Below are 18,313 nucleotides of genomic sequence, written 5' to 3'. Positions count from 1 at the left end.
CACTAAATTTGGAAAGTGGTAGAGGGAAGAAAAAAAATTTTATATAAACTCAACCAAACCTAAATACACAATAATGCAGTTTAATCAAGGGACATGGAGACAAAAGCCCTACACCCTCACAGGTCTTACTCCTGCTTCCACAAACCCCTGCAGCTTCATACCAGAAGCCACTAGTCTGTCACCCTCCTCAGTCCTATTGTTGTGTCCCACAAAATATCTCCTCCAGGACTGACTCCTGCTAGTTGCCTCTGGGCTCAGAGAGGGCTGCACACCTCTATCTAGGGTGGAAGAGGACAGGGAAAGCTAGAGCCACTCCACACCTCTGCCCCAAGGCACAGGATGGAAGCAGAGAAGCCTGTGTCTAGCTCATTTGGCAGGAAACAACTAAGGAAGTTGCAGCCATTGTCAGAAGCCCTAGAAGGATGTACTTTAAAGCACAGAATACCCTCTATTCCCCACTTTAACATGGAAAAATTAAACACACATTTCTTTTTCTGGACTGTAACTGTTATTATCATCATACCTGAAGATTACTGCTATCTGAAGTGCAGTTTCACCCTTATCTGTCAGCTCACAGACAGTAGCAGCCACTCTCAGTGATCCTAAGGAGGACTTCATGTTATGTATGGCTTGCTACACAAGGGAAAAGCATTTTCTAAGTTTCTCAGAACCCTCCACATAGTTCCGCCACAAAACAATTTTAGAAGAGACAAGAAAGAATTTAAGGAACACAGAATTTCCTCTGTCTATGGTCAAGTTCCTGAAAAAATAAATTTTACTTCACAACATCAGCATGATTCTATCACAGAAAATCCCCCACTAAACAAACTGACCAGGAGAGCTAAGGAACAAATGACAACACAAGGGAAGCAAAGAATCACTTGTGACACCTTACAGGGAAGTCTACAGTGCCTTGTGCCCAGGAAGTGGGCAAATAAACATAAATATCACCTTACTGCATGAGTCCGTGTAGACTCGATGCAATAAGCTGATGGAAAGGAGCAAAGACTGCAAAAGCATGTGGTAAAGTATCTCTTCTTCCCCAGTTTCTCAAAGACTGTATATGGTTTGGATAGTGTCCCAAATGAGGCCAGAGGCAGCACTCTGATGAAGCTCCTACAATAGTTGAAAATAGCAGGAGGAGAGGGGAGAAAGTAAAATCAGAGTGCCTTCCACAACCTGAGAAGAGGAGAAATAGAAAATAGTTAAAGACAAGTCAACTGGCATTTAAACACATGAAGTGAGGTGGAGATAGACAGAGGGAAGAAGATGAAACTGAAGAAGTCAGTTAGACAGCAAAACAAATGACAAAGACAAACCAGCAATCCTCTTGGAAAAATGCAAACAAACATCCCAGAAGTGAGGCAGTTTTATTTAGGCCTAGAAGACTCCAAAGTGCTGAAGTTGCTTCTTAGCTCATCTTCTGCTTGAAAGAACTAATGGCAAAATTCCTTCCCCAAAGGTAAGCAATCAGTTCCATTAATCCTTCAGAATGACATTGTGATGAGAATCACAGTGACTCAGAAGTTTGACCTAAATTAGCCCTTCAGGGAGAAAAGTGATCAGGCCAGGGGATAAGGAGCACTTGTAGCAAAGTTCTGTAATTAAACATTGTAGCAGAGCACAAATATATGTCTCTGATTTTATAGTTAAGAAGGGATACAAGTAAAACAAGGGATGTGCTCACCAAAAGTATCTCCCTTGGGGCCATGCACATGTTGAAACAAGAAAAGGGACACCTCAGACCATCTGCAGTCTTATGCCAAGCTTGGCCACTATTTCACAGCTGATGAAAACTATACATTTGGATTCTTAGAATAAAGGTTACACACTGAACTGTGTATCAGGCATAGTGACAAATAATAATTTTCCTACATCAAATAGAAAGTTGTCATGAATTAATGTTTTAAGGTCACTTCCAAGGGGGGGATTCACCACCTTTAGAGTTTAAGCCACAAGACCGCTGAAATCCATGACTGTGTACACACAATGCCACAAAAGTTTACATGAGCCTAAAACACACTGCACTACCTAGCCAAAACCACTCAGGAATCACTGCCCACAGACATTTAGTCTACAGGAGGACTATGCAATCATCTTCACACCCAGTAGGAGGCAATAAAAAGTATGCATAACTTCAAAAAAATATGCAAGATACCCATTGCGCTGCATCGCTGTACCCTTTGTTTTCAAGTAAGGCTCCCGAATAACCTGTCCATGCCTAGCAGTATCGCCATGAATGACTGCAGGGGTGATGCCCACAGAGCCAGCCCTTCCAGTGGTGCTCAAAGGATGCGGCTGAGCCCATCCTTGCCAGGGCCTGAGCCAACCTGAGACCGGCCACAGACCGTGCGGGGCACAGCAGCGATGCCACGGAACAGTCCCTGCCGTCCACTGCACGCTTGGGAAACCATCTCCATCAGTGATGTCACTGCGGGGCTGCTCGACAGCCTAATAAAGCCCATATTTGGCAACTCCTTTAGAAGAGGCTTCAGCAGAGATCCTCAAAACGATTAACAAATTCCCAGGGAAAGCAACGAGCGTGATAGCCGCTCTGGAAAGGAGGGGAGGATGCCCGCTCTCGAGCAGGGGCCTGCCGAGCAGGGGGGCGCGGGAGCACCCGCCGGGGGAGCGGAGCGGAGCGCACCGCAGGGACAGGACGGGACGGCTCGGCTCGGCACGGCTCGGCTCGGCTCAGGCGCGCTGCCCCTGCTCGCCCCGGGGCGACCCGACCCTCTCCATTCCCCGCGCGGGAGCCTCCGGCACCCAAGGGCGGGGCTGAGGCTCCCCGCGGCGGCCGCGCACCTGGTGAAGGCGAAGGCCATGAGGCTGAGGATGGTGAAGCTGAGAAGGGTGATGGTGTGCGGGCGGTAGAAGAACTCCAGCGTGATGTCCTCCACCTGCTGCTCGTTGATCATGCGGAAGTGCAGGCGGTAGTTTACGTCGTCCTTGCTCAGGGTCCGGCTCCCCACGCACGACGCCATCTCGCCCCTCTGTCCCCTCGTCTCAGCGCAGCTGTGGTTGCGCGGGGCGGCGCGGCCCGAACCAGCCCGGCCGCCCGCCCGCTCCGCGCCGCGTCCCGCCGAGCGCAGCCGAGCGGGCCGAGCGGGGCAGCGCCGCGCCCGCCGCGCCGAGGGGCGGAGCTCGCCCTGCCGCGCCCACGAGGGGAGGGAGGAAAAAACGGAGCGCGAGAGGAGGGGTGGCAGCGCCACACCGCCCGTTTAGAATACGCGGAGAGAAGGACGCTGCTGCCTGCTTTCCCTCTGTTTCCTCCCCGAGTGGTCTGGCCCGGGCCGGGCCGGGCCGCGCCGCTGGAGCGGGGCGCACACGTGGGCCGGGCCGCGCCGTGCGGCGCAGGTGAGGCGCCGGTGGGTCCCGCAGCTCCCGGGTCGGGCGGCGCTGCCCCTTCTCCCGCAGGCTGCGGGCCTGGGGAGCCCTGCGAGGGGAGTGTGACGAGCGCGGCCCAGTCCAGCCTCCCCGCCCTGTGGCGAGTGTGCAGTGGCGGCTTTACGCGGAGGGCCCCGTCCCCCTGGGAGGGTTCAGGTCCTGGCTGGGCTTCCCCCGCGTTCCCGAGGGAATGGCTGTCGTATAGGGCGGGCGGTGGCTTTCAGACCCGTTCGGATCTCCCTCACCTCCTCCGTCTGTCGCGCGTTTAAAGCCTTGAGCCTTTAAAACGTGGTGCTTTGCAGCGAGGGATCGCTGTAACGCACAGGCGTTCACGCTCCCGGCTCTATGGCGAGGCAGGCAGCGCCCGGTGTCACTCCGCGCCCTTTTCTCCGTAGGATGCTGTGCTGAGGTGGGTGATGGCGCTGTGGGCTCGGCACGTCTCCCGCTGGTGTTGCCTGCTGAGCACGGCCCGTGCTGCTGAGTTTCATTGGCGGCCGAGGAGTCGCGGCTGCGCCGCCCGGGCCTGCCGGGGGTTTGCCCCTGTGGCTGCGCTGCCCGCTGGGAAGGAGGTTCTTCTGTGCAGACTGCAGGCATGCAGGCAGGTGTCTGTAGGAAAATGTTCCCCGCCCGACAGCGCCGAGGGTGGATCCTGCTCTTCTACCAAAAGCACCTTGCCTTCAGTTCAACAGGAACAAGCAAAAGTAGAAACATTACCTGATCTGAATACAAAAATACTGGACGAAGGTAAGAGGCCTTAAGGGATAGCATTTCTCCCGAGTCTTCAAATTATATTTTCAGTATGCTGCGGTTTAACTCCTGCTGGGTTCTCCTTTTTTTGCCCTGTTTACCTAAAATATGTATCTGGAGTTCCTAACTTTCACTTCTTACTAACTCCGTAGTTAATTCGGGTGTTTATGGTCAATGTAGCATACAAAGAATACCTTTAAAGTGAGATAAAGGTATAATGTTTTGGGTAGAAATGTAGGTCTAATGGAGCTGCTGTTTGAAGGAGTTTTCATAACCCTACCTGCATCTCCTGAGCGTTTGCCTTTCCCTCACAGATGTGGTGATACAAACTAAAGGGGTTTGGTGTGTGTGTGGTTTTTTTGTTTGTTCCTTTTTTGTTTTGTGTGAGGCTGGGAGATTCCACGGCTGAAGCAGCTCGCACTACCCGGCCTTTTGAGGGATCAGGGATGAGCAACAGGAGGCAGTAGTGTGAAGCCTCCTTAAGCACTGCCCTGATGAGACGTGTTAGCCCAAATATCTTCCGAGGAAAGGAGATAAATAGAACGGCGCCTTGGTGTTGGTGCCCTGAGGAAATTTACTCACGTTTATTCCCCCTACTTTTATATCTAAACAAGGATTATAATATTTCTATCCTTTCGAATAGCTTCGGGTATGCTGAGGAAACTTGTTCTGAATTATCAAGCACCCTTGAATGTTCAGATTCTGCTTTGAGCCTAGCCAGCCTGGACTGTACAGAGCTTTTTATTTGGGGTGTCTCAGAGCTGCAATGGAGATCTGTGTGTGTAACTGGTTCTGAAACAGTGCCCCACCAAAATGATGGGTCAGCCAGACGGTATGTGGCTGCACCTTTGATGCAATTTATCCACATACCAGAATTTTATCTGCTAGCAGACTGACTGAAGAATGTGTGTGTGTAGCATTTTGCCCAGTTGACAGTCTTATATAATGGAATAAACATAACTGATAATTTTGGGGGGTTTTGGTAACTTCAAGTATGAGTCCCAATAGGAAGTATAAAGACCTTAAAGTGGCAATAAAATACATGCATGCATCTGGAATGGACTTTATTGTATATTGGTTGAGTCCTCAACAAGTTGAGAAAAAACACGTAATATTCCTATAGATGCCTAGAGAGTTCTTGTTCAGTGTGTAAATGTTGCTGAAAACATTTTACTGTTCTTTTGTTTCCGACGGTGTGAGAAAAAGACAAGCCCTTCAACAGCTGTCAAGCTAGTCTGTGCAACTCTTCCTGGAGTATTAGGCACATCCTAATTACTTTGGAATATGTCATAGTAGAGTTCTGGTGCACCTTTGTTTTTTGACATGAAAGAGTGTTATCCTGGTCTCTAGGAAGCCATTAAACACAGATATAAAGCACAGAAAATCCCCTTCCTGAAGAGTTTATAATCAGGGCATCTGATCAGTAATCAAACTGATGATTGGTGTGTATGTTAGCAGCTCGCCTGCAATCAGTAATCTTAATCTTGCTGCTCTGAGATCCTGTCAATGGAAAAATAGATCTATTTAGAGGTTTTTTTAAAAAAAGACACTGAGTTCTGTAACTTGGAACACTTAAGGGAAAACAAGCATAATGATGTTCCCTTTGAAACCTTAGTGAGTAGGAAATAATTCATTTTGCTATTAGAGATAGTGGCAGTCACCTGGCTTTCTGCAGTGGATAAGACATAATAGCTTGGCTGAAGTTGGCTATGAAATACATTGAAAGTTAAAACAGCTGCATTTCCAGTGTCACATTCAGGAGAGCCACAAAGTAGTGGGCTTGCCAGGTTATGAAAAATAATCTTTGCAGTAGCCTTTTATCTGGCTGTGATCAGGCAAGAATGCATTTGTGAGGACATGAAAGATGATAATTTTCCATAGGGTGATGTGATCTGTTGTCTGCAGTGGTCTGGGCAGCAGACTGAAGGCAGTCTTGCTGGGTACTACTCTCAGATTTGGCCATATGAGTAAAAGTTGATGGGCAGCAACCAAGAAATGGAACAGAGGCAAAAACTGGGAGCAGGGGCTGTTTTTATATTTTCAAATAATAGATTGCCTGTTTGTCAACTGGTACAGTGTTTCTGCATTTTGAAAAGGATTTTAAGAGATCTGTATAGCATTTGGTGGGAGCAGCTTTGTTTTTCACAAAATGCATTTGGGTCTTCTGTATTTGTTTCTTAGACTGGGATGACGTCCCACCTTCATCTGCTTTGGAAGTGATTTCCGAGGAAGAAGCTGTACAGATCATTGCAGAACCACTTGTCCCCATTCAGTCTTCCACGCTCCGTGATTATGTTGATCACTCAGAAACCCTTGAGAAACTTGTCCACCTAGGTATGTGTGATTTTTGTTTGTGTGGTCTGCCTATGGCAGGAGCTTTGGAGATCCTGTAATTTGTGCTTTGCTCTTACTGGTTACCTTGTAAACTTGAAAATGGGAACTGTGGCCATTCTGTAAAAAGCTGCAGAATGTTATCTGGTGTAAATGGACAAGAAGGGGGGACTGTGTCACTAGCAATGCCATACTAATTGGAAACAAAGCTGGCTGGTGTTAGTGCCTTAGTGCTGTGGGTGTTACAAGGAGGTATCTCCCACAGCTTCCGGCAGTGGGGATCGCTGTGTAACTAATTGATCTTTCTTCTTTTGTGTTGGTTAGGGATGCTTTAATTTGATGAAAAAAAATTTGCAGCTCTCCAACCTTGGAAAGAGGGAAAGAGAATGATTGCTATGCATAATCTTAGGAGTGAGAGGCTGCACACTGGAGAGGCAAGAGGGAAGGGATTGACAAGAACCTTCCTTCTCATCCAAAAACACTTGGACTACAGGCATACCTGAGTTCGAGCTTCCTGACCCCCTTGTTGCCCAAACATGCAAGGAAGACTAGAAAGAGGTTGGAGAAATTAATATTTGAGAGGGGGAATCTGTCCCCATGTAGTAAGAGATTGCCGTGTATGAGTCAGTTTACAAAGTCACTTCACAGCAAAATTGTCCTCCTCCCTTTTATTACAGATTTGGAAATTTCATGCACACATGCTTATGTGCAACAAGAGCAGGTCTCTAAATGTGGCACGTGCAGGATTCACTGCAAATGTCTTCCTTCAAAAAATAAACTCAGCAAAAGCTTCAAAATGACTGCTTATTTTATCTGGAGTCTTTCCACAATATACAAGGTGTTATATCCTTGCTGTGTTGAGTAATTAAGGAATGCAAAATCAGTGTAAAATATTGAGTAGTCCTATAAATTCCAACATGCCTTTGTGAAACATTTACATATAGCAGAGTCTGTGTTTAATTAAAACAATTTTTAATTTTGTTTGTTTTAGGAGTTGACTTATCCCAAGTGGAGAAACGTCAAAAGGCAGGTCAGCTCTTACTGACCTTGGACTTTGAGAAAGATGTAAAAAAAATACTTATGTTTCTTAAGGATGTGGGTATAGAAGACAATCAACTGGGACTATTCCTGACCAAAAATCCATACATCCTTGGTGAAGATCTGGAAGCTTTAGAAACCAGGTGAGCCTTTCAAGTAGTAGCAGGGTGTTAAGCACCTTGGCTTGAAGATCTGGTTCCCAGTTGGTTTAATCTTTTCTGAAGGAACCTGTGCCTGCCTCCTTTCTTACTCGATCTCTGGCTCCATGTTCTTGTGCCTCCCTGTTTGCTGACACTAGCATGTGATGGTATCATAAGTCAACACCTTAATCCACCTGAAAACTGTCTATTAACAAATTTTACTGCCCATCTCTTGTTTCTCTGCCACAGAGGAAGCAGTTTGCCATCTTAAGCCACTTGCTTTACTCATGTCAGCTTTCTTTCCAAAATAACATCCCTGAGGCTTTACATAAATTTGTAGAACAATATTAAACTCTTCAGTCACAATTTGAAACCTCATGAATTCTGCAATCAAAGAAGCAGACCTGATCTCTTCTGTGTTGACATCTAATAGCAGCAGGAGGTTTTAGTGACTTTTTTCCTGTTGTCCAGCTGAAACTCAACACTACAATGAACTAATCTGTGTGTGTGTTCGTTGACTCTTATATGGCCCTAAACTGTTCTTCAGTTCTTAAAATGAATTTTTTTATATTACTTCTAACTCAATAGTTTTTTTCAAATCAACTCATGTGCATATTTATTGAACTCAAAACTTCCCAGTACTCTAGTGAAAAAAGTCTGTTGACTTGGCTCTTGCATGTAGTAGCATTTCTGTCTGAAACAGAAATCTCAAAGTACAGATATTTAGAAACAGGCATATGAGTAAACTCTTGTATAAGATAGACCTAACTTCTTTACCCTCTGTTTTTCTAATCTCATGTTCAATAAGTGGCCTTTCAGAAGTAACATCTAAAAATATATCCTGTGTCATTTTCCAGCAGAAGTTTTGAGTCCAGATATCAGAGCTTTGCTCATGTTCTTTTGAAGAGAGGTTTGGGGTTTTTTTTCTGATCAATATCCTAACTCTTCCATGAAGTCAGACTTTATTTTCAGTGCCACTGCTGTGGTACTGGCTGGTGAGTGAAATAGAGTGAATAAGCAGAGCAGTCTGATTTATTCTTAATTTTCTGCAGTATGATTATTCTGTAAGTTTTACACTGATGAATGATTTCCTGCAGGGTTTAAAGTAAGTGTGCTGTAGAGGCTGTGAGTGTGTCTCAGCTGTCTTTTGAAAGCTGAGTATCACCTTTGCATAAACAGTTCGGTGCAGATGGATGTGATATTGGTTACATCACTCTGGAATGTTTTATTGCTATGGATTCTGTGTTGCCAGGAAACAAAACACAAATTTCAATAGGTTTGGCATTTGACTTCAGATAAACACTGTAAAAGTCAAAACATTCCATAATTCCTAACAATTTTGACAGTTGCAAATCAGTGTCTGTACTGCAGCTGCACCAGATGCTTTGTTTTTTGCTGGTGTTAATGATGACTTAAAACTGTTAACATGCTACATAGAACTGCTGAGCCCTGTAGTAGAACACGGGCTAACCTTGGTGCCAGCACTCACAGATGTAGCTCAAACTTTGGCCAGGTTGGATAGTTGTGTTTCTTTTAATATACTAGTTTCCAGAGTCAGGTTACTACACTCTTGCCATCCCTCCCTCTTTTAAGTTTCTTGCCTTTCCAGGAAGAAATGCTTCAGGTGTGAATTTTAATGACTTGTTAACAGAAAACAAGTGGAGTCAGGACAGCCAAAAGATTTGATTTTTAATCTGTTCATTTAGCTGTTTCTGGGATGCTTTGGAAGCTGTGCTAGTTCCATTGTCATTGTCTGGAGCCTAGGGTGTCTGTGTTGGGGTGCCTGCTCAGTTAGGAATCAGTCCTCTAAAGATTGTTCTTGTATCTTCTATCTGGGAGTTTTTGGCTCATGATAACTTAATTTCTGAGGATTTGTGGAAAGAGGGAAGTTGTACTGACTGGAAGGTAATTTTAATTTTTTTCTCTCCACAAGACATGGTTTAACAAAGAGTCCATTTTTTTGCTGAATATCTGCTTCTGCAGAATATTCTGCAACCCATTTAGTATCTTAATTGCTACCAGATAAACCAATTCTTGTATGCTCTAAGTTGATTTGACTGCAAATAATTCTCACATTGCAATTATTCTCATCTATAACCAGAGGAAGCCTCTCCAAATTGTAGTTTAGTTGTTTAGTACATGGTAGTATGCGGATTAATTGTCTCTTTACATTGTGTGCTGTATATTCCCCTCTTCATGCCTTTTTTTCTGGGAGCTATGATAAGTGGTACTTGAAATAGGATTTCGCTTTCACTGAAATCAACAAAGTTTGGGAAAAGCTTTTTTACTTTTGGAAAGTAAAAAAGAATGCTCTATTAAATATCAAAACTTCAGTCAACTCCTCTTGCTTGCTGACAACCAGATATTTGTTAGACCAAGGTAGGGACCTATTTTCAGCAAACATAACTTCAGCTGATGTAGGAATGTCTTTTTGATAATATCTCTACACACAGCATCACTGTACAATATTTCTACTCCAATGCTATTGGCAAAACAGGAATGTATGAGGTGTAGTACTACGTTCTTTCAGTGGTAGAAATGAAATTCATTAAAATAGAAAAAGGCTGTATACATCTTCTTGTCCATACCCTAGGATGATCTATTAATGTGTTTGCAATCTAGGAGACAGGCTGGTAGTTAAATGTAGGTTAACATAGTTATCTGCTTAAGTACAGCTGGAAGGAATTAAAATCTGTCTTCAGTATTGACATTCTGCTCTGAGGTTTATTTGACTTCTCATTAATTGGAAGGGAGGGTATTTTGCTTTTACGATAACTGCAGATTTCACCCTAATTATTTTTGGCAGGGTTGCATGTTAATGCTAGAACATCTGTCCATTTATAAGATATCACTGAGGAATGTAAGTGATCACTGAATAAATGGAGGCAATAAAATTTTCATCACTGGATTTTATTTTGTTTTTGTTCTCTTTCTAGAGTGTCTTACCTAAAATCAAAAAAATTTGGTAAATCAGAAATTGCTCAGATGGTCTCAAGAGCTCCATATTTGCTGTTGTTTTCAGTGGAAAGACTGGATAACAGACTGGGTTTCTTCAAAAATGAACTTGGTCTCAGTGTAAAAAAGGTAAAGACTGAAGTCTTCGGGTATTTTGTCAGTGACACATGTAAGGTCTTGCAATATGAATACTCGCAAGGGTTTGGAGGTTACCAACAAACATTGTTATCGTCACTAATGTCACTAGAGGGTTACAGGAGTGTAACATGGTTTTAATTGTCTATGGCATTGATATGGACACCTAACATTCAGAAGATCTGAAGTACAATTTCTGAAGATGACCTGCTACAGCTTATTATCAAATAAGCACGTGTATGTCCAGTTTATTATTTGAGGTGGGTCAGAGGCCTGAATTAATTACTGAAACAGGAAGCTGGAAAATTATTTGGTGCTCTTCATCTCTTTATGAAGTAACATACTTAAATCATCATTTAAAAAATAGTCTAATCTGTGAATATTGTAATAAGATAAATGCCAAATCATATGCTCAGCTCACCAAGAGTGACCTCTGGGTTTGCCCATGAGTGCATAGGAGGTATTCAGCACTGTGCTGTGGGATCTTCAGGGCAGGGAGTAGCTGGACTTGCCTGGAGTAAGTGGGCAGTGTTAGTTGTGTCCTGCAGTAGGTGGGGATTGCAATGAATGCCAAATTCCAAGTAGAATCTGGGAATTCTTCTATTAGATGAACAGTCATGGCTGCTACAGTGCCCTGTTGCTGGCCTTTCTATGTTTGAGGTGAGAGATCTCCTGGGAAAGGGTTTAGTCACTACTTTGTACTCAGGGTGGATTACAAGTAATCGGACACTTCAGGGAATGTGGAGTAATTTCTTGTAGTGGTGTTACACTGTGGTCTAACCAGATTCTGATGTTAGCTCCACTTCCACTGAAAAATCCTTTTATAGCCTCCATTGGGTAATGTGTTGTTTACTTTTTTTTTAAAAAAGATGGGAAGAAACAGCTTAAGGGCTGAGAGGAATTGGGCACCTGAGCATACTTCCATCTTTTAAAGGGGGCTTTTACTCCCTCTTCCAGCCGGCTTTACAGTTGTATTATTTTTTGTTTTCCAAAAGAACATATTTGAGTCATGTTTTGCATCTTAATATACTGCTGCTTCATGCAAATTCATCTTTGGTGTAGAGATTAAATAGACAATGAAATGCAAAATAGTTTATATAGACCTTTCTTTCACAGAAAAATTTACAAAGAACCCTTCAGTAAAACTCTTTAATTTATGTGTCTGTTCTGACTGTAGACAAAGGATCTGGTAATTCGTCTTCCAAGGCTACTGACTGGCAAATTAGAGCCTGTAAAAGAAAATCTTCAGGTGAGCTTATGAGTAGATAATAAAAGTGTATTGTTTATCCATATAGTTTGAGTTGTCAGCAGTTAAAATTCTAGTAGGGGATTGTGTACAGAAATAATTTAATGAAATAATTTTAGCGGTGATATAAAATAACTGTTAAACAATGTATTTTCCTCTATAGCGTGCAAGTTTACCCAATACATGGAGCACTATGTTATTCTGTCTTCAACTCTGATGTAGTGCCTTTCTGCCAAAAGTTGCTATATGATGATATAAATGTTTGCCCATTTTTTAATGAGTAGAGAAATACTCAGTCTTTTTTTCCCCCCTTAATTATTATGGGGTTTTTTTGCTAACTTGGATTGTCCATAAGTATTTAGGAGCAAGAAATGTGCAGTTGATTATTTTTCTCCTGGCAGGTAACTAGCCTGCCGAAATGTGCATTTGACACCTATTGTCTGATAGCAGATGGTCGTTATTAACAACTGTTGGGTAAATAACTTCAAATCCATGGGGATTCCTTTCCCTTTTGAAAATGTAACTGTGTATTGGTTTAATTACTGTGCTGTAAAGCCATCGAGGCCAAACAGCATGATGTAGTGTAACAATTTGTGAAATTCCATTATCCTATAACAAATAACTATGAATCAAAATGTATAATTTTCAGACAGACTGACTGCTCTAAAAACTATTAAACATTAGAAATCCTGAAATCTGAAATGTGTGTGTGGTAAGGGAGGAGACTGGAAAGTAGCAGACTGTTCTAATTAATAGTGCTTTCTTTTTAACACACATTGTTTCCACAGGCTAGGGAGCCATTATTATAATGAATGTGTTTTTAAGATCTTCAGTTCTATGTGACTATCCTGTTTATCTACCAAGAAATACAGCATAGGACCTCTATTTTTAAAATGAGTGAGAGAGGGAAAGAAAGGAAGGATTTTCAGGACCTCACTGTTGGAGTCTACTAATTCTTAAAAGTTCAAGCTTTTCAGGAGGTTGGATTCAGAATCTGCATGTCCTAAATTGGTGGTGGGAGGACAGTACTTGGGAAGTGATATCAGATACCAGAAGTTCAGAAGTGATCAGGTTGTATCCCTCATTGTGAATAGACTGTTATTTAGAAACAAGTACAGTAGCTGATATTGGTTGTTGTAAGATACCAGTCATGGACTGATGGCTTAGTCCATCCTCTGAGGGTTTCATCAAGCACAATTAGAGATTTATTTTCAGAGTAAAACATGAAAGCTTGCATTACCACTGCCTATTGTGGGAATAATACATACTTTGTTGAGTAAGGACATTAGCATGTGTGGCCTAGAGAGTTATTGAATATTAAATGTTTGCTGCCAGAGTGAGTGCAGTTGAAGCAACTTATATTTGAGCTCACCGAACATGTTGAGGGATCTATTTCATATCACAGAGTAGAAGAGAAAAGCTCAAGATTCTTGCCACAATTACCTCTACAGTGGGCCCAGCTTTGTATCTGCAGTGATTTAACATGGGGTCTTATCTCTGGTTGTGTATCTTGACGCAGGAAGTTACCCCTGCCAACTCGGGTCTATGGAAGATACCACTCATGTGCAAACACTTATTTTCATACTTGAATCCTGTCTTAGTTGATTGGCATTTTGTGTGGTACACAAATATTTATAAAGCAGGAAAGTTAAAATGAGGAATTGAAAGACCTTGATTATAGGTTGCCTCTAAAAACAGTTCCCTGTAAGGATTTGGAAGTCCTAAGGTAAATTCAAAACTCAGATTCTAAGTCCTTCCCTTTATATTTGACAAGCAGTTCTGGAAAAGAGCTGCAGTCTGGCACATCTAACTGGGTAAACAAAAACACCACCTTCTTGCCAAATGAAGTACCTTAGTTTGATATGAAAGTCTGGTTATGTTAACTGGCAAGCACACCCACTTCATGACTGAAAGCAAGCTGCTTCTAAGTGTCGTTGGAGGATAGAAGAAATGACTGAGTTAACAGACACTCTTGTATGCTGAATTCTTTCTTAACAACTCAATGAATTGCTTGCCATTCTGCACTTTGGGAGGAGTGCTCATGATTTTATTGAAAAAATGTGTCGTGTTTTTCTTTTGGGAAATCATAATTGAAGTCAAGGCAATCTCTGAAAAAGACATCTTACTTTAGACTTTATTGAGCTGTAGAATGAATTGAATACACCACATATCCTACACATCTCTTTTTTTTTTAGGTTCAGCAGTCTTAACTTGGAGACTATAGAAACTATACTCCCGATTATAAAAATGTAACTTGGGTGCATTAGCAAAAGAGGTAACACATTAGAAAAAAGTAGGCACTAGCTATTTGATGGCTGTGTTTTACAGAGCTCCACAGGAAGAAAGTCTCTTGACAGCTTGGTACTGAAAATGATAAAGGACTCTTAGGGGAGAATTTTTATGCTTGTAACTGCCATACATATGGAGACATAGTTTTTTTTTTGTTCACATCTCAGACAATCTGAAAAATATATAACATTCACAGAAGTCATCTTTATTTTGGGGATAGTCTATAAGCAAATTACACTGTAATCTAGAACAATAAATAATTTGTGTTGTCTGACTTGAGAAAAACTGATGTGGCAAATATTTTGTGGTTTGCATTCTTGTTGCTGTGTGCAAAAGGATAGAAGAATTTTGCATTAGTTTCTTTCAGTGGCACATTAAAATAAGCTGTTTGCTGTAGCTGACTTGTGAAGATAAAACTGTGCTCTTTTTCAGGTTTGTCGAATTGAACTTGGTTTTCAACATAATGAAATTCAACAGATAGTGTATAAAACTCCCAAGATTCTAACTGCAAGTAAAAAGAGACTCAGACAGACATTTGACTACTTACACAACATAATGGGCATTCCCCACCACATGCTTACTCGCTTTCCTCAGGTGAGCTGTTAATCTGGGAATAAACTGTAGGTGCTCTTGTCACAACCCACTTCACTAATGTGCTGAAAGTGGACCCTTACTCTGTGCAGAACATAAGTGAATTCTTCAGCTAGCCTGTGGCTTTTACTCTAACTGGGATAACTTTAATCAGCAATCCAGAAACTATTGAGGATTTCAGTGTGGAACTGCTGTTTTTTTTACTTAGCACATGTGACCTTACTACCTGCAGTCTTGTGAATTTTAAGGTTTTCAGCAGAGATAGTCACGCTCATCTGTTCTGTATTCATGCAAGAGAGATTATGACCTGTTTAGGGATTTGCTTGTCCTGAAATCTTACATAAGAGACACATGAGAGATTATGCAGAAGATCTCTTCATTAGATAACATTATATATATATGTAAAAACATTTATTTCAGGTTTGTCTGCTTTAAAAATAAGCTTTAGAAATTTTAGGATCTGAAAATACAGTATAAAGATAAGTTCTGTCCATTAGGCAGTCAGGTTCTCATTGGTCTTCTTATTGCTGCACCAATTGCTAAAATACCACAGGAATGAAAACAGATTAGTTTTCAGATTACTATTTTGGGATTTTGTTCTACCTCCTCATTACTGCTATTTCATCACAAATTAAAAGTTGAAAGTGTTAGTCACTTCATTCAATGCTGACATGCAGTTGCAGTATCTTCTTACAAGGTAAAAATGAAAGCACAGATTGCAGCTTCTGAATGGCAGTAATTTTCTTTCTAAAGCTAAATCTAGTAGAGAATCTAAGTGGCTGGAAAGCCAGAATTGCATGGGGAAATAAAACTACTCCTCAGGACTTTGATTTTCTTGCTATTTAATATATCATTACTTAACAAGGGTGCTTGCTCTAATGCTCATCTGTGCCAGTTTACCCTCCTTCATCTGTAAGTGACCACAAGTTTTGCTCACTTCTTCTCAGTTGTCTTATTGTTGGCTTTATGGTGGCTCACCTCATTATTTTTCTTCCCTTTATCTGGTAGGGTAAGTGGAGAGTTTCCTCTGTTCCTTGTTTTTGGCACAGTCTCTCCCTCTCTTTCCTGTTTTTCCCTTTCACCTTCCAAAACTGAGTTCCAGGATACAGTTAGTGCACATCAGTCTGGGCTGGGCCTTTAACTTGTGCATTCACAAATGCATTTTTATTTCCATCTGTACTCACTTCTATCCTGAATGATAGTAATGTTGAAAATAGGACGAATACAGGATTTATTTTTTTGGGGGTCAAATTCTCTCTGATGTTACAGCTGCCCTTGCAACCAATCTTTGTCAGCTATCTCCATAAATGGTGGTTAAGTGTTTTGTTTTGTTTTTTTTTCTCCTGTATTCTGACTCTCTCTTAAAATTCAAGGAAGGCAGAGGAGGAACAGTAGTTTTGTTTTTCCCTCCTTGTTCAAATTAGTTTGCAAACTCATGGAATTCTTCTTCCATCAATGGAGTCTCTTTTTTAGTAAAATCTCTGCCTCCTGTAGCAGTCACATTTTCGTCATTATCTCCTCTATAGCATCTCTCACTATTCAGTTGTACTGTTCAGGAATGAACTTAGACCTTTGCTTTTATGATTTAACTGTGCATCTCATCTTCTCTACTTACCCCTCTTTTTAAATGTTCTGCTGATTTCGTTTGTTTCCCCTACCATTGTTCTCATCTTTGACTGTCTAGATTTTTATTTTTTTTGGTGGTAGATATCTTCAAAGGTAGGCATTGCTGTACAGCAGAAGACAAATGGTTGTTTTGAGCCCCGACACTGTGCCTTTTGGCCATGCTATCGTGACAGGAATCACATCTGCTCACCTCTGCCCTTGCCACTATGCCAGCCTGTTGTTTGCATTATGCCATGTGGCCATCTCTTCATTTCTTCCTTGTAACAGCAGTCATTTAAACCTGTCTGATGCTCCAGGGGAAGCGCTCCCTGTTATTTGAATGTCTCCACTTTCTTGGCTGTGATTACACAAAAGTAATATAGTTGTTATATAGAAACAACTCTCAAGCACATTAGGTGTTTTGTATCACTCCCTGTTTTCTATAGTGTGTGTATGTCAGCATATTGTACTGAAGTATTTATTTAGAGTTTAGAATTTATATACAAATGTAGTCTATCTGGTGTTGACATAAATTAAAGGAAAATAAGCATATTATTTGTTTGCCTCCTAGATCTTCAGTTTGTCTAAAAAAGGCTCTTATTTTCGATGCCTCAAGGTCTGAAGTTTAGACAGGCTAAAAAATTCTTCCCTTTTCTTTCTTAGGTTTTCAACTCAAAGCTATTACGAATCAGAGAGAGGCATATGTTTCTTGCCTTCTTGGGAAGAGCCCAGTATGACCCAGCCCAACCCAGCTACATCTCTCTGGATCAGCTGGTATCCTTGCCCGATGAGGTGTTCTGTACAGAGATTGCCAAAGTGTCTATGCAGGACTTTGAAAATTTCTTAAAAACACTTTAATTAGTTGCACATGTAAAAGTTCTAGAATTAAGTTACAAAATAAACATACTTTATAAAACTACTTCCCTTTAAGGTCTCTTAACTTCTTAATTGCTGGTTCAGAAGTCATTGTTTATGAAGCGTGTAGGATTTAAAGGCTCACAGTAATACTTAGAGTAATTAAAAAAATGTATTTCAGAAGGAGTGAGCCAATATGTTGGTTGCTGTTAATTCAAGTCTTGTAATTCACCACTATCTTAATTCAGAGTGGATGATGCAGAACATTAACAGAAAGGTAAATTCAAATTCTTCATTTTTTCTTTTAATAGTGGCAGAATTTTGGGAGATGGGAAAACTGGCTACTGACTTATTCTCTGTCTTGCACTCTGTTGTCTTCTCCTTTCACCCTCTTCCCCAAAAGTTAGAATAGCAAGATAGTGTGGTAATAGTGTCATGTTTACCTGCTTGAGCTAATAATGTCACTGTTTTCCTTGTATGGTACAAAAAAAAATCACACCATTAATATGTGAAGATCCCCATACAGAAAGGCATTCTTTCAGTAGGTTACAAAGGTGTTTCCTTGTGCAGCTAGCTGCTGAAAGTAGTATCCTAAAAGCTGGTTAGAAATGTAAAAAAAAAAAAAAATAAAAATAAACCAAAACAACAACAACAAAAAAAAAACAAACAAACACCACAGCAAACTAAATTTAGGCTACTTATAAAAAGAAAACTAAAGCTGTTATTGTTCCCGAAATCTAAGAAATCTATAACAACTTTATTTTACTTTTCTCTTCCCCTTCTTCAGTTCCCCACCCCCCCCCCCCCCCATACCAATGAGATTTGTGTGGCTTTAATATACAAGTAACCATATGAAAAGAGGCTATAGTATATATTAAGGTGATAGAGTTGGTCAATTATAAAAGCTGAAGTAAATGCTGACATTGGACATAGTGGGAGTATTGAAAACATTATCATTAAACAAAGCATGTTAATACAGAATTATCAAATGCTT

General features: G+C 41.4%; 2 protein-coding genes across 2 annotated transcripts in view; one reads left to right on the top strand and one right to left on the bottom strand.

Annotated features, from left to right (window-relative positions):
- PTDSS1 (phosphatidylserine synthase 1) overlaps window positions 1–2,984 on the bottom strand; it is a 29,549-nt gene extending 26,565 nt beyond the window's left edge. Inside the window, exon 1 of the mRNA XM_062490388.1 lies at window positions 2,806–2,984. Coding sequence (XP_062346372.1) covers window positions 2,806–2,984 — 179 coding nt within the window. The remainder of the gene's footprint in view (window positions 1–2,805) is intronic.
- An 804-nt stretch (window positions 2,985–3,788) lies between these two features.
- Window positions 3,789–17,982, top strand: MTERF3 (mitochondrial transcription termination factor 3). Its single transcript, XM_062503152.1, has 7 exons — window positions 3,789–4,131; window positions 6,316–6,468; window positions 7,457–7,646; window positions 10,580–10,727; window positions 11,911–11,982; window positions 14,701–14,862; window positions 17,128–17,982. Exons 1-7 carry the CDS (start codon window positions 3,804–3,806, stop codon window positions 17,320–17,322), a joined length of 1,248 nt encoding a protein of 415 aa, XP_062359136.1. The 5' UTR covers window positions 3,789–3,803; the 3' UTR covers window positions 17,323–17,982.
- The last annotated feature ends 331 nt before the right edge of the window (window positions 17,983–18,313 follow it).

This window comes from Cinclus cinclus, chromosome 1 (genome assembly GCF_963662255.1).
Source record: "Cinclus cinclus chromosome 1, bCinCin1.1, whole genome shotgun sequence".
Classification (NCBI taxonomy): Eukaryota; Metazoa; Chordata; class Aves; order Passeriformes; family Cinclidae; genus Cinclus; species Cinclus cinclus.
This window is presented reverse-complemented; position numbering and strand designations above follow the sequence as displayed.